This window comes from Capra hircus, chromosome 9 (genome assembly GCF_001704415.2).
Source record: "Capra hircus breed San Clemente chromosome 9, ASM170441v1, whole genome shotgun sequence".
Taxonomy (NCBI): Eukaryota; Metazoa; Chordata; class Mammalia; order Artiodactyla; family Bovidae; genus Capra; species Capra hircus.
This window is the reverse complement of record NC_030816.1, coordinates 30,081,646-30,098,343: the sequence shown is the minus strand read 5'-3', so window position 1 is coordinate 30,098,343 and position 16,698 is coordinate 30,081,646. Positions and strand designations below refer to the sequence as shown.

Here is a 16,698-nt window from a genome sequence, read left to right as displayed (position 1 = left end):
TGTAGATATTAACTAAGAGGGCAAATATGAAAGATACTTAAATGCTTGTCTAAAGTATCATGATCTTGATATTTTTTCTGATTTTTTCCCAAACAGATAAATTTTTGTTCACATTTTCCTCCTGTTACGGTTTTCAATGGCAAAAACTTAGCTTGTTTATCTCTTTATTATATATTAGGTGGTGGCATAAGGCTTTTGCAAATAAGAGATAATGTACAACTTCCCAGTGGACTGAAATAGCTTATTTCCATGTTTTACTTGAAAGTTGCACAAGAGTCAAAATACAATAAACATAAAGATAAAACAAGTAAGTGGACAGAAGTTATCTTGCCCCACAAAATAATGATATTCCTCATAAAACAATAATCTACTGAAAATACAATGTGTTTAGAAAAAAAAAAAAAACAGAATGGATCTTTACTATTTCAGCGATAGTGTTAAAATCAGTTGAGAACTTGATTCTCTTTAAAACCCTCTCTCAGCTTCCCTAGTGGCTCAATGGTGAAGAATCCGCCTGCAACTCAGGAGACACAAATTTGATCCCTGGATTGGGAAGATCCCCTGGAGAAGGAACTGGTGAACCACTCCAGTATTCTCGTCTGGGAAATCCCATGGACAGAGGAGCCTGGCAAGCTACAGTCCATGGGGTCCCAAAAGAATTGGACATGATTTAGTGACTAAACAAACAACAAACTCCTGAGACTGCAATTGAGCTAACATGAGCAGAATCTCTGAAAACAGCGAAGAAGTCTGCTGTTCCCCATTTTAACAGCAATAGAAATTAAAGACACATGCCTTGCAGAGGACCTTGATTAGATTCCTAAGGAGGGAGCAGAAGTGGATGGGAAATAAACAAAAAATCAGAGAAAGACAGTGTTGGGGTTCCTAAGATCACTCCCAGGTTTGATGATTTTTTAGGAGGATACACAGAACTCAGCATATAGTTGAACTCACAGGTATGGTTTATTACACCAAAAGGATACAAAGTAAAACCAGCAAAGGAAAAAGGTGCATGAGATGAAGACTAGAGGAAACCAGGTGTAAGGTGTTAAGAATTCTTCCTCTTCTGGTGGGGTCACAAAAGACTCCACGAATTAACACATATGAAAACACACGTGAAATGCTGTCTAGCAGGTATATTCACTGGTGACTCAGTCCTCAGGGTTTTGGTTGGAGCTGGCGATGTAGGTATCCTCTGCCTAGCATGTACCAAAATTCTAGACTCCCAGAAGGAAAGGAGGTGATCAATATAAACCATTCTGTTGGCAGAGACTGTTTAGGTACAGTGAACTGCCCTTATCAGTTAGAGAATGGGGGAAACATTTCTAAAATCCAAGTTTCCAGATGCTAGCCAAGGGCTAACTTTACAAGCAAGTTTTTTTTTTAAGGACAGTAGTCCTTTTCTGCATAGGGATATTTTTAAAATATTCTTACTTTTTAATTCAAGAATGTGACTTTCAGAACTTTTTTAGCAAACAGTATGAAATAGAGCAAAGTTATACACACTAAAATGTTCATCATAATATCGTTTACATTAGTATAAAAAAAAAAGAGGAAAGAAAACAAAGCAAGTGTCCAAAAACTGTGGAATGGTTCAGTAAATTATAGTACAGTATATGAATGAAAGTAATGAAGTAATGAGGAAATATTAAATAGCCACTAGATATTTTGAAGACTTTTAAACAAAAATGACTATCCTGGGGAGTAAATCAGAATGAAAAAATTGTATATACAACAATAACTCAAAAATAGGAGAAATTTTTTAAAAAATGGGAGGAATACAGAATGAAAGCTAGAAGGAAATACACTAGAATGTAATCATAATTCATTTCTGGGGGATGGCTTATATAAAATAATTTTTATTTTCTTCAACCTTTTTCTGTGATGTCAATTTTTAGTTAACGAACACGTATTTACTTTTCTAATTAGAAACTAAGTTATAATAATAACATAATTGTGTTAAAAAGATTTTAGATATAATGGCCTATGGATTCAAAGCAACTTTAGCTAAACTATAAAATATTTAGTATGCACAATGAATAATATGAATAGAATGTTAACTAGAGATCTTTTAGCATGGCAAATGACCATTTAAAGTGTATTTTTAAATCTGATGTGCTTCTTTGTTTAATTAGTTAACAAGAAAAGAAAAAACAGGTAAAGGGAAGGAAGATATAAACACTAAAAAAAGCACAATGACTAATTTTTATTGCAAGAAGAAATGGCTCACAAACTAGCAAAAATACAAAAATAAAAATGTTATTTGCAAAGGATAGAACAAGGATGAATTTTCTAAATAACACTGAATCCCAATTTACATACAATCTGTTAAGCATTACTAACATAAGTCACATAAATTTTCATAGTTTTAAGGAGGATTAGGTAATTACAAACTTCCAGAGAAGGTGATTTTTAACATATTTAGTTACAACTCGCCTCCATTTGTTTTAATGCATTTACTCTAGTCAGAGATACTACTCCACAGAAAGCTATTTTTATACTACTCAGCTTCTTCATCACTGCACTAAGAAAGGAGCACTAAGGAGGGAGAAAACAGACCACTATTGTATCCTCTTATCCCTGGAGAGATGAAATGGTTTGCAGCTCATTTTAAATCACAAAGCAATTCTTTTGTGTACGAACTGGCCCCAGGCGAGGAGGTTGTGCAACTCACTTTCCACATGACCTCCACTTGTGGCTGCTTCCCAATCATGTCAGAACATGAAAACCTTGAAGGCACTCCATGTGGGGCAGTGCTCTCTCTGCCTCTGAAGTGACTCCTGGGCCAAGTTAGAAAAACCAAATTCTGAAGAGCCACTGCAATGGAAAGCACACACAGAAGGGGGGTAAAAAACTCGGAATTTTTCTGGTTAGGAAGGGAAATGTGGTTAACCTAAATTGGTCCTAGAGAGCAAATGGAGGCATCAAGAAGCACTTCTACTGCTTCAGTTCAACTATGCATTTTTGTTTCCGTTATAAAAAAAGAACAGCTCTTTAAATGGTTTGGCTATATTCAGAAATGCAACTGCTTAAAAAAATTCTGGAGTGTTTGGGAAGGTAGTGGGGAAAGAGGGCAGATGACAAAGCATTGCTAGAATCTTCTGAGTAAAATTTACTAGATAATCAAAGTCAGCAACCGGTGCCTAGTAACAGGTGGTTCATTGAAGACTTTGTTGCTACCTCTCTTCTCTTTCTCAGGAAGAAAGATTATATGGGACTTGGAGTCAAAAAACCCTGGGTGCGGATCATGCCACTGTCAAACGTGCGTTAACCATTTCCAGACACTGTGCTTTCCTGGCGTTTGTCATCTCTGAATTTTAGGCTTTTTCCTCTATAAAATGGGTATACCAACAAATGATACCATTTTCATAGGTGATTATGTAGAAAGTATAAGCAAACTAAAGCGCTAAGCATTTATTCTTGTTGTTGCTAGTAGGACTGCCTGAAATATAGAAAGTATTTAACAAACGTTCACAAAGTTATTAATAAACTGTGGCAACTATAGTGGACAAATGGTAAGAGTAAATAAGTCAAGAACCTTAAAATCAACAACAATATTTTCACTTAGAACTTAACAGATATTTAACTATAAAACATTAATATCTTATATGGAACTATTAGGTTGGTGCGAGTGTAATTGCAGTTTCGGACTATGAATTTTGAGCCATTAAAACTAGGTTCAAACACAGCTTTACTAATCAAAATAGGAACCATTACAATCAACACAATTTTGCCAACAAGAAATAAGTTTGTTCCTGTAGCATAAAAATCTGTGCTTTGGGATTCAATGAACTCTTGGAAAGCAATTTCTGCTTTCTGGTTGTGGAAGCGTTTTCCCTGCAAAAAGTTGCTGAGATACATGAAGAAGTGGTAGTTGGTTGACAAGAGGGCAGGTGAATGTGGCAGAGGAGGCAAAACTTTGTGGTCCAATTTGTTCAACTTTTGAAGTGTTGGATGTGTGATATGCGGCCAGGTGCTGTCGTGGAGAACTGGGCCCATTCTGTTGACCAATGCCAGCTGCAGGCACTGCAGTTTTTCGTGCATCTCATCGATTTGCTGAGCATACTTCTCAGATGTAATGGTGTCTCCAAGATTCAGAAAGCTGTAGTGGACAAATGGATCAGACAGGCAGCAGACCATCAAATAGTGACCATGAACTTTCTTTGGTGCAAGTTTGGCTTTGGGAGGTGCTTTGGAGCTTCTTCTCGGTCCAACCACTGAGCTGGTGGTCACTGGTTGTCATATAAAATCCACTTTTCTTTGCACGTCACAATCCGATCAAGAAATGGTTCATTGTTATTGTGTAAAATAAGAAAAGATGACACTTCAAAAGAACAATTTTTTTGATTTGCAGTCAGTTCATGAGCTACCCACTTATGGAGCTTTTTCAGTTTTCCAATTTGCTTCAAATACCAAATGATCACAGAATGGCTTACGCAGAGTTCTTTGGCAACTTCTCGTGTAGTTGTAAGAGAATCAGCTTCAGTGACCACTCTCAGTTGGTTGTTGTCACTTTCCAAAGGCTGGCCACTGCGCTCCTCATCTTCAAAGCTCTTCTCTCCTTTGCAAAACTTCTTGAACCTCTAGCGCACTGTATGTTCATTAGCAGTTCCTGGACCAAATGTGGTGTTGATGCTGCAAATTATCTCTGCTGCTTTACAACCAAGCCATTTGGAATTCAAATAAGAAAACTGCTAGAATTTGCTTTTTGTCTAACATCATTTCCACAGTCTAAAATAAATATAAAATAAGTAGCAAGTAAGAAGTCATTAGCAAAAACATATAAAGCAAGAAATGCGCATTAAAGTGATGTATAACATGAGTGAGTGAATGGAAGCTGCTCAGTCGTGTCTGACTCTTTGTGACCCCATGGACTATACAGCCCATGGAATTCTCCAGGTCAGAATACTGAAGTGGGTAGTTGTTCCCTACTCCAGGGGTTTTTCTCAACCCAGGAATCGAACCCAGGTCTCCTATATTGCAACTGGATTCTTTACCAGCTGAGCTACCAGGGAAGACCAATATATAACATAATCACATTTATTTAAGAACGTATTCAATAACAAACAACAAATTTTGACAATGCAAAAACTACAATTAGTTTTGCACCAACCTAATAACACCTCCATCCATGGAATTTTCTAGGCAAGAGGACTGGAGTGGGTTGCCATTTCCTTCTCCAGGGGATCTTCCCAACTTGTGGATCGAACCTGGGTCTCCCACACTGCGGGCAGACGCTTTACCGTCTGAGCCACCAGGGAATCCCAATAAACACCTAAGAAATATCCCAGGGGAAAAACAATGCTTCAACTGCCAGAAGCATGCATACGCACTCAGTCACGTCTGACTCTTTGTGACCCCATGGACTGCAGCCCGCCAGGATCCTCTGTCTATGGAATTTTCCAGGCAAGAATACTGGAGTGGGTTGCCACTTCCTTTTCTAAAACTGCCAGAAGAGGCCATTGCCATCATCATATACGGTGGGATCTCAGGTATGGCAGAGGCATGCTCCCAGATCAGGTTTCATTAAGGTACAGGATGAGAGGTTAGAGCTGAGCTCTTAAGTTCAAATCTCAACTAGCAAGTTGTATGACTATGGGCACATTAATCTTTTCTAAGCCTCAGTTTTCAAAGATGTAAAATGGGCAGAGCAGTAGTCTCTGCTAGCAGGATTACTGTGAAGACGTCAAGGAGACACTCATGAATTACTTACCATAGTGTTATGTGCTTGTTGTTATTTAGTTGTTAAGTTGTGTCGGACACTATTCAACCCAGTGGACTGAAGCCTGCCAGGATTCTCTGTCCATGGGATTTCCCAAGCAAGATTGCTAGAGTGGGTTACTATTTCCTTCTCCAGGGGATCTTCCCAACCCAGGGCTCAAACCCAGGTCTCCTGCATTGGCAGGTGGATTCTTTACCACTGAGCCACCAGGGATGCCCATTATGTGCTTACCTACCGTCATCTTCATCATACTTTATATGAGGTGTCTTTTTATGAGTGGAACTAGACCAGGTCCTCCATTTTACAAACTGCTATTTACCCTCAGCCGTGGCAGAAAACTGTGGTATGTTTTTGAAAAACACAGCAAATGGGGTCTACTGTGGTCATATATCCTGCCAGTCACCACATAGCACTATGCTACGTAGGTGAAGTTAAGATATGCCTGCCAGGAACTGTGTTCCCTGAACCAAATGTTAGCAGATGTTCAAGGTACAATTCTTCATATTTCACTAACCACTCTCAGAGCCATCCAGAATCCCTGGGTTATACTTTTAAATTTAAAATTTCATATCCAGGTTGCTCATGCCCTATGTTTCACTTCCAGTAAAATTTATCTTTCTTTTTTTTCAAATGGAAATGTCAAAAAGCTTAAGATGTGCATACATGCATACTTTTTCTAATTTGCAGTGAGTGGAATCTTGCTAATGCAGAAAGCTAAAGAAGTTAGAATAATGAAACACTAATAAAGGAGTCCCTTATAATAGCATATAACATGTTAAATGATGGTGGCGGTCAATGAAGCAATTGCTTCACATTAAACATCCTGCTGAAATGAAATAAGTGCATTTTAAGGAAATAAAACATAACCCTTTTTGAGATGTCCTGCTAAATGAGTCAAAAAACCTTAATTCTAGATCTATAAAATTAATCAAAATAATCCAACTGTGCAATCACTCTATATCTTATCATAGAGAATCTAATAGCACAGTAAATTCTAGATCTTGGATATAAAAGACATTCCTCCCTTATGCCCCCAACAGTCACCTTCTTGGGATCACATCCACACTTTTGGGACACGGAAAGCCTCTTCCTCTGAGGAAAGGCTGGGTCCAGTCACCTCACCATGAGCCATGAGCTGCTTCTCCAGCCTGTCTGCCTTACTGACAGCGCTACCTGCCAGCCAGAAGCATCCTGGAGTCTACTGGGCTGCTGCAGACGGAGCAGACTGTGAATCCAGCCAGAGGATAAGAGGTTGTTTTAATTGGCTAAATCTGCTATGTACTAAGCGTATGGCCATGAATTTGTAGCCAAAACACTAATCTAAACACAAAACAAGAATGACATTTTCGCTCAATTCTAGTTCTGCCATGAGGGTTTTTAATCTAACATTTTATAATGAGTACCAAATCCTTACCTTTGCTAAAGTAGAATTTTCATAGTATACTCCTTGTACCAAATCCATAAGAGCACTTGCCAAAAGTTCCACAACCTAAAAAACAAGAAAAAAAGAAAAAATCAGAAGAGTTTTAAAAATGTATCCACATTTTTACCTCAGACTGCCTCAGGAGGCTCTCTTGCAAGGGAGTATTGTGTTTGATAGGAAAAAAAAAAGGAGGGGTTATGCACAAAAATCCTGGCAAATGGCATTGTCCACCTGGATATTAGAGCTGTGATCCAACTTTCCAGTCATAATTCTAACAAAAAAAACTTACAAGCATAGCATTTAATGACTATATGTGAAAATCCAGTAATAGCCATATTGAACATAAGTTTAAATTTCAGATAATGAATAAAATCTTAACCCAACTTATTTTCTGAATGTTTGTTTCTGTCAGGTGGACACTTTTTTAATATCCCCGTTCTGGAAGCCATCACAATGCCAATTTTCATACTTAACATAGAAAGAAGAGCAAAAGCAAAAGAACAGTGAACCTTTCTAATGTATTCATTCTGCTGCACTATAAATGTGCTGTGGATATACTTGGTATAGGGCCCTTGGGTCAAATGTACTACAACACTGAAAATTTTAATAGAACTGTAATAGTAAAATTGTATTCATCTAACCTATATTATTTTCAAGGCTTAGATTATTTAAAATATCAAACAAAATCAAAAGCTTTGAACTTGTTCCAGAATGTAAAACAAGCAGAAAAGAGTACATGTTCTCCTTGGAACTACTGTACAATTTAGAGTTGTTTGCATAAACCATCATAACTCAGGAGGACAAAATAATGGTATTTATTATAATGTTCAGTGCAGCCATTTCAAACAACAATTCTCAAGGCAACCCTATCTGTTTCTTACCAAGTCTTAGTATCTTGTATATTTAGCTCTCTATGTTATGAAGTCTTATATAAAATTCCCACTGTTGGTTTCCTAAAATTTAGCTTAGTTCTGATTGAATTAAAGGATTTTGTTTCAGCTTTTATCATTCTTGTAATTGAAGACATTATTAAGCCAAAGGATACAGACTCAAACAACAAGATACTTCAACCTCAGGTACCTTGGATTTAATAAACATTTTCTTAGAGGTAAATGACATTAATTTGTAGAAAGGTATGCTTTAAAATTTTAACACATAAGCATTTATCTCCAAATTTATATTTACATTCATCCTGCATAACACACACAAGGCAACTGATATGGAAATTTTGCTGATTAAAGGGATATTTTTTTCTAGCTCTGCAGATGGGTTAATTTGTAAGACCTACACAAAGTCTTTTTTTTTTAATCGCATTGCCCTTTAGGTAACCAAATACTTCAGAAATATTGTAGCAATATAAGCTGCAGAGGAACTACAAGGACAATGATCCTACAGTGTTACCAGATGTGTTGAGTTATTTAAGTGGGGAAAAGAGAAAAATGAATGGATTTTTTTCCCCCTGAAGGTATCAGATAAGCTCTGCTCTCAAATCCAGAAGGATAGAGTATCGCCAATAGGTCTATGAAAGACTGTAACTAAATGCACAGCATCAGATTGGATTACAGTTTACACAAGCAACATCCCAAGGTCCCTCTGATGGCTAGACACATAATACAGATCAATCAGTCACTAAGAAATGTTATGGTTTTGAAACAGTTTGAGGTCTGAGATCAGCACTGGTAAAGTGAAGAGGGATTTACGAAAAGAAACTCCAACAGTGGACCTGGTTTTGGATAACCAGAGTTGTGTTCCCTTACTTTCTGAAATTCCAGACCAGGAAGAAGCAACAAAACATTTTATTTTCTGATTCTTTTTCTGTTAATGCAATTAGCAAATATACCTGTATTTACAAATTTATAATTTATAAGTGACCTATACTTTCAAATGACCATCCTTGCTTAAGCAGAATATAATATCTCCATTGCCAACAACAGCCATCAAAGAAAAAACTTTGGACTCGCTTGGGTTAACAAGTCCAGGAAGGTAGGAAAGTATAAAAAGCAGAAGAGCCTAAGGGAGCTGCTTGTGTCCCAGACAAAAGTGACTTATCCAGCACACACTTAAGTATCTTTCCACTGCTTGAAATGTTTACTTTTAAAATTATACCCCAAAGTGATGTGTACTACTCTCCTTTAGAATCACAAATATTTCTAGGAAGATGATAGGGCTATCAGCCTGTATATATGTTAATAAGAACATTTAATGATCTGATCTTTTTTGTTCATTACATGGCTTACTACTATAGGCATTCACCTGTTTAGATATTTACTGTACTTAAATTTAAGAAGGCACCTGCTGGGCTTCTCTGGTGGCTCAGTGGTAAAGAATCCACCTGCCAATACAGGAGACATGGGTTCAATCCCTGACCTGGGAAGATCCCAAATGCCATGCAGCAACTAAGCCCATGTGCCACAACTGTTGAGCCTGTGCTCTAACCCAGGAGCCGCAACTACTGAAGCCCATGCTCTGCAACAGGAGAAGCCACTGACCATGTAGCAGCAAAGACACAGCACAGCCATCAGTAAGTAGATAATTTTTTTTAAAAGGCACTTGCTTAATGAGCTCTCCTCTCCACCCCCAACTCTTGCCTCAGATTCTTGAGGAATGATTTGTTTAGGCAACCTATCTAAAATTTACAGTAGCAAGGATAATGATGGCCAGAGAAGAACCTACAGCCTAACTGCCACATTTTGGTGCTTTAGATAGAAGTGACCCTGAGACGGATTCAAGGACTACTGTTCCAAGACCTTGGGCAGGGGGCGATGGGGAGGCAAGCAAATACTTTCTATTAGAAAAAGATAGGCTAAAAAGAGCCCCGGAGTTAGCTACCCTCAGAAGTCCAACAGATTAGAGAGCTGTAATGAAACAAAGCAAAGCACTATAAGGGAGAAGATCTAAATTTTACTGCAAGGTGTTAACTACCAATTTCATTGTGAGATTTGGGGCAAATCAATTATTTCTCTGAATCTTGGTTTTCCTCAACTATTAAATGGGAGGGGGGTGGTTGCAAAGCATAATTCCTTGAAGTTTCTTCCAGTTCTAAAATCCTGAGTTTAGAAATGCAAATCTTAGTATTTATAATGAAGAAATTAATTTGAAAACTGCTTTTTTGTAAACTGATGAGACATCTTTTGCTCATGATATTATTTTTAATCTGTTGTCTTCACATGGACCTTTCCCTCCAACTAAACTTTAATGATCACTTTCTTTGTGAAACTTTTTGTATCCAATCCCTCTTGGTTCTAATATCTGAAATTATAATGAAACTATTTCTATTTTTTAAACCACTTTAAGTCATTTCCATTTTTTAAACTATAATGACTGGCAGCCCACTCCACCAACTGGCAAAGAAGTCCTAGTTGGGTCAATTAAAGGCCACATTGCTAAATTCTGGGTCTTGAAGGGCCCTAATACTTGGAAACAACTCTTATATATCGAATTCAGAACAATAACAGGTTTAAGTGCAAAGTTGCAACAAACAATAATGGCATAACTGACCATATTTCTTCCTTCCTTCTCTAATGAGTAACTATGTAGAGCGCTTAGAAGGGAATCTGGAACATAGTCTCAGGGAGTGTACAATATAAGTTAGACAGATGAAAGGCACAGCATGGAAACTAAGATTAAAGTGTGTCCAGATATTTGGGAAGAAAGTGGATTTTAATTCAACAACTGAACACATGAAAAGACTATTTTAACCAAAATCAGAGGTCTCTATAACATTGACTTACAGTTTTTTGAATCATTATTTCAGATTATATGACTGTCATTATCAATAATATAAAGTTTATTTTATAATAAACTTTAGAGAGTTTATCACTGCCTACAGAGTAATCAAATAGGAAACATGTTTCTTCATCTCTACATTTCTAGAGGTTGTGAGACTAGCAGAATAGCTTACCTGTACAGGCAGAGGCAAAAATGCTTTTTGCACAAAAATGGTTTGTGTCATGTGTTTAAGTCTGACGCTACAGCAATGTCATACACTATCTCCTAATCTTCAAAGTAACACCTTAGATCTCAGTGAGCTGGAAGTCGTAACCATTCCCAGTGTCAGTGTTATGAGCTGGCTTCTCCTGCCACCTTGTTTTTGGCTACCAGGGAGAAGGCTGCATAGGAAATAAAGTGGACATCAAATTGCTGTTCTCGAGCAAAATGTTGATCTTTTCCCATTTTAATCACTATTCTTTCACCGCAGATTAAAGATTAAGTATTTTTTATTTTTAAATTTTTTATTTTATTTTTTTAGATGCAGCTGAACCTTAGCACAATTACAGATCCGATATAAGTGATCTCTGGAATGGCTTTGTTAAATGGTTAATTCATGGGACAAATTTTACCAGTTGCAGGGGAATATGTAATTGCTTCATCCTTTATCTTTTGGTAAGGGTAACCACAATTCAACAATTTTTTCAACTGAAAAACTAAAGTGTTGTGATTATTATGCCCTAAGCTATAATAAAATTGTCATCTTAAAAATTAGAAATTGAGAGAAGTAGGAGGTGGCATCCTCACTCACTGCTATACAAAGATGTCGGTAATATATTCCTAAGGAAAAGAAAAAGAAAAGCTGGTTACAAAAGAGAATAACATGACAGGTATTCTTTTTTAAAAAATCAGCTCAATCAATGTTTATGTATGCTGAGAAAAGTCTGATACAACAAAACAATAATAATAATATAATCTGTAAGTGGTAAGATTCTAGATGTTTTTAATTATAATTTTTTCAATTTTTCCGATTTGCTTAAATTTATAATCACTTACTATATAATGTATTGCATATTCTCCCCCCTTTATATATCTTGCTTTTATATCAGATACAACAGAAAACCTACTTCTAAGGTAGAGGGACAGGAGGAAGCACACCCTGTTTTAGTCTCAGAAAGGCTTCAAGCCTAGCTGTGTCCATAAACTGATTTATGGAATACAGCAATTGAAAGTCCCTGGATTAGCAAAAATAAGATCAGGAACTGGTGATAAGCATTCTGTGCAGACAACTTGCGCCCTTCTAAATAAATGTGATTCAGGAGTACTGTCAGTTAGCATTTGACAGATGGAACAGACTCAACAGAGTTGTAGATGTTTTACTAGTAAACCAGAGCACTTGGTTTGAGCAAAGGAGTGCCTATCCTAAATATAAAGTAAAATATAAAGTAAAACCAAATCTTTGGAAAAATGTTATTTATAAACTGATGTGGCTCAACTGAAACTTAAGCCATCATTAGCTATCTGAGTTTATGTAAGAAGGTGGTATAATTGTATTTTAATTCACTTTAAAAAGGTTGCTATGTACTTAATCTGCTTGGTATATTAAAACTGTGGAGACTATAATAGTCTTATAATCTGTTTATAATCTTTATAATTTATAAAGATTTTATAATCTTTCAAAAACTTGCACTGGGAAGGTTAATGATTTTTTTTTTTTTTTAAACTACAGTGCGGAATGACAGGACAACAAATGAACACACAGCCCCTCAGCCTTTAGTACTCTTTGCAGCTGCTAGCAAAGGAAACAGTCATGTGTGTGCATGCATCTGCCGTGCTCATGGTATTAATTATGCACAAATTTATTGCACTCCTCCCCCAGCCCCTAAGAACAAATAGCAGAGTATGAAGCGGTAGCAAAGGTAAAACACCCTTGAGGGAGAATTAATTCTTGGGAGGGAAAAAAGATGGACTTGGTGCAAATACGTCCTTTTCAAAGAGCTTTGGCATTTGAAGGGATATTGTCAAGACTTTTTTTTAAGCCAGAGAAATTATACTGTCAGTGAAAACATTTTACAGAAAAATACTTTTATAGATAAAGGATGCCAAATAGCCTGCTAACAGTAATCAGAGCCATTAGCTTCACACTTCCATTCATCTTCATTCAAATGGAGCACAAAGTATTTGAGAGATGCTTTTAAAGATGGAAAGATTTACTTATATCACCAAGATAAAGTACAGGAGGACTGGTAAAGGATGAGCGCTCTCCCATAGAGGCCAGTAATATCTAACATTTGTAAAGCACTTCATCATTTACAAACTAGGTGTAAGCAAACTATCTGGTTCCAGGTGGATTCAGTCCTCAGTACCTGGCCAGAGCTTCCAGGCTGGCAGCCTCGGTGGAGAAGCAATCTCTGAAGAACATGGGGAGCAGCAGCAGTGGCCAAATAAAGGGTGAATCTGCTCACTCACCACCTGGGCACAAACAACCCAGATGAGCCCTAATCTGTATGCTGATTAGTATAAATGAGTGGCTTTAATAAGCCATTGATGAAGTCTATGAAAGAATGGTTCTCTCCACTCCTTCCTACCAGACAAGGACCAGGTTTAATGAAGACAATGATAAAAAGTCTGTTGTAGCAAACACACCACTAACTCACAGGAGTTCTGGAAGAAGCTTCTAGCTCAGCTTTTTGAAGGGAGTCTTTTCAATGCTGCCAAATGTGTAAGGCCGTGCTTATTTGTGGGAGGGATGGCAATCTGTTCAAGTGAGCTGGAAGTTCTTTCTGGCTAAGGGGGAAGAGCAGAGAGAGAAATGGCACTACCAGTAGGACAGGTGCAGCAAAAACTAAGCAAATTGATAATCTTAATTTTTAATTTAGAACAGCTGATACATTGGTTTATAAACTCTAACTACTGGTAACATTTGTCAAAAGGGTTCATGAAAATTCAGTGAACTGCAGAAAAGTATAATATCACAGCTGATAAAACAAATAGTCCACAAGTTTAGGAAAATGGCTTGCATATAAAGTTTGAAATTTAATATTACATTGGCTAGTGCACTCATTTCAAAAACGTTTGTTGATAGATTACTATGTACCTGGCACTGTATTAGTGAGAGAAGTGATAGCCATACAGAGATAAAGGCCATTTATTTGTCTTTGATCACCTAGAAGGATAATACACAGATGAGCTGCATGACCTTGGGCCAGTGCATCACTTCTTAGGGGCTCAGTTTGCTTATCTAGGTAAGAGGTAACTGTATCAACAGTAAGCCCCAAGATCAGAAATACCTAAATGTGCACCCATACCATGCACATTTGTAAGGAATGTCAATTACAATGTGCAATTGTACGTGTGTTAGTCACTCAGTTGTGTCCGACTCTTTGTGACCCCATGCACTGTAGCCCACCAGGCTCCTCTGTCCATGGGATTTTCTAGGCAGCAATACTGGAGTGTATTGCCATTCCCTTCTCCAGGGGGTCTTCCTGACCCAGGGATTGAACCCAGGTCTCCAGCATTGCAGGAAGTTTCTTTACAGTCTGAGCCACCAGGGAGGCCTATGCAACCGCAAGTTATAGCCAATTAGCCAAAAATGTGGATTTCTTTTATTAGCAATCCAAAAGTTGCTTACTTTTTGCATGAGGGTGTATGATTGGCTGTGTTTGTCATTGAGCAGTAACAAATATCATTCATTTAAACAATAATTCAGTTCAGTCACTCAGTCGTGTCTGACTCTGTGACCCCATGAATCACCGCACGCCAGGCCTCCCTGTCCATCACCAACTCCCGGAATTCACCCAAACTCATGTGCACTGAGTCAGTGATGCCATCCAGCCATCTCATCCTCTGTCAACCCCTTCTCCTCCTGCCCGCAATCCCTCCCAGCATCAGGGTCTTTTCCAATGAGTCAACTCTTCACATGAGGTGGCCAAAGTATTGGAGTTTCAGCCTCAGCATCAGTCCATCAGGAGACTGGTCTCCTCCAGGATGGACTGGTTGGATCTCCTTGCAGTCCAAGGGACTCTCAAAAGTCTTCTCCAGCACCACAGTTCAAAAGCGTCAATTCTTTGGTGCTCAGCTTTCTTTACAGTCCAACTCTCACATCCATACATAACCACTGGAAAAACCATAGCCTTGACTAGACGTACCTTTGTTGGCAAAGTAATATCTCTGCTTTTTAATATGCTATCTAGGTTGGTCATAACTTTCCTTCCAAATAATTAGGTTCCTGAAAAAGTGGCAGGTAATTTAAAATGCTGACATCAAGATCAAACTTTTCAGAAGAAATAAAGAAAAAGGAGATGCTTTTGAATATTCATTGGAAGGACTGATGCTGAAGCTGAAGCTCCAATACTTTGTCCACCTATTGCAAAGAGTCGATTTATTAGAAAAGACTCTGATGCCAGGAAAGACTGAGGGCAGGAAGAGAAGGGAGTGATAGAGGATGAGATGGTTGGATAGCATCATCGACTCAATGGACATGAGTTTGAGCAAACTCCGGGAGATAGTGAGGCCAGGGAAGCCTGCAGCCCATGTGGTCGCAAAGAGTCAGACACGACTGAGCGACTAACAACAAGACACCTTGTTATGACTGGACTTTCTCTGAAGAAAATAATGTCTGCCATTTCAGTGATCTGCACACTTTTCCCCATGTGGCCAATAACCTACATTTTGCTTTCACTGCTTCTTCATTTGAGGGCCCTTTCAGTGATGTTAAGTGGTGTTTTCCAAGTATGATTTTATTGAAAAGTTAATCCCACTTTTGAGAAGTTCACAGTGTGAATCTTCAGAGCACCAGAATCATAGTAGAGTATTTCATGCAACTGAGGATGCTGCTGGCTAGGACACTGCCCGGTAGTACTGGGTTTCAGAATTTTTAAATGGTAACCCAGAGTAAGAACTGTATTTTACATCATGACACAGTACATGTATACATGCATATGTATAAAAATGAATGAAAAGCTTTATAAAACAAAGGTTTCATTATTCCTATTTTCTTTTGTATTTCATAAAAAAGGTGTTAATAGTTACTTACTAAATCGATTTCACCACCCACCAATAAACAGGATGTGATCTGAGGTTTGAACCATTCTCTCACATCATGGTGATATGTCATGCATAGCTCATAGCTTGTCATATATGACTCATATTTTGATATGTGGCTTGAACCATTATATCAATCATGCTGATAATGTCATGTATAGCTCATACCTTAGCCATCTTTTAGAAATTTTTTAAACTTATTATTATTTATTTTTGGCTGTGTTGGGTTTTCTTTGCTGCATGGGCTTTTCTCTAGTTGCAGTGAGTGGGGGCTACTCTTCATTGTGGTGCACAGATTTCTCATTGCAGTGGCTTGTCTTGCTGTGGAGCATGGGCTCTAGGGTGCGCAGGCTTCAGTAGTTGCAGCTCTGGGGCACTACCACACAGGTTCAACAGTTGTGGCACACAGGCTTTGTTGCTCAGCAGCATATGGGATCTTCCCGGCAGGGATTGAACCCATGTCTCCTGCATTGGCAGGAAGATTCTTTACCACCGAGCCACCAGGGAAGCCCCTTGGTTAGTCATGTTAATTGCAAAATCCCCAAATTTTTGATATACAGTTTAAACATTGTTATTCTGAAATATATTTGTAAAGGTGTTAATTTCTTTATCACTTTATACCAAAAACAAGTAAATCAACTGAGTGTAAACAGAGGCAGGATAAAATAGAATCATTCTTGGGTACTGGAGAGTATATTCTGTTAGGGTACATATCCATCTTGTTGGTTTAGACTACTGATGTTGACTATTAGCTTTAATTGTATTAGATTCATGAAAACAAATTGGCTTAGACCACATTTGG

General features: G+C 37.9%; 1 protein-coding gene across 2 annotated transcripts in view; it reads right to left on the bottom strand.

The window, feature by feature from the left end:
* The window catches only part of PDSS2 (prenyl (decaprenyl) diphosphate synthase, subunit 2), a 279,997-nt gene that overhangs the window by 84,138 nt on the left and 179,161 nt on the right, over positions 1 to 16,698 (bottom strand). For both annotated transcript variants that reach the window (XM_018053102.1, XM_005684603.3), the window contains one exon: positions 7,137 to 7,211. In XM_018053102.1, coding sequence (XP_017908591.1) covers positions 7,137 to 7,211 — 75 coding nt within the window. The remainder of the gene's footprint in view (positions 1 to 7,136; positions 7,212 to 16,698) is intronic.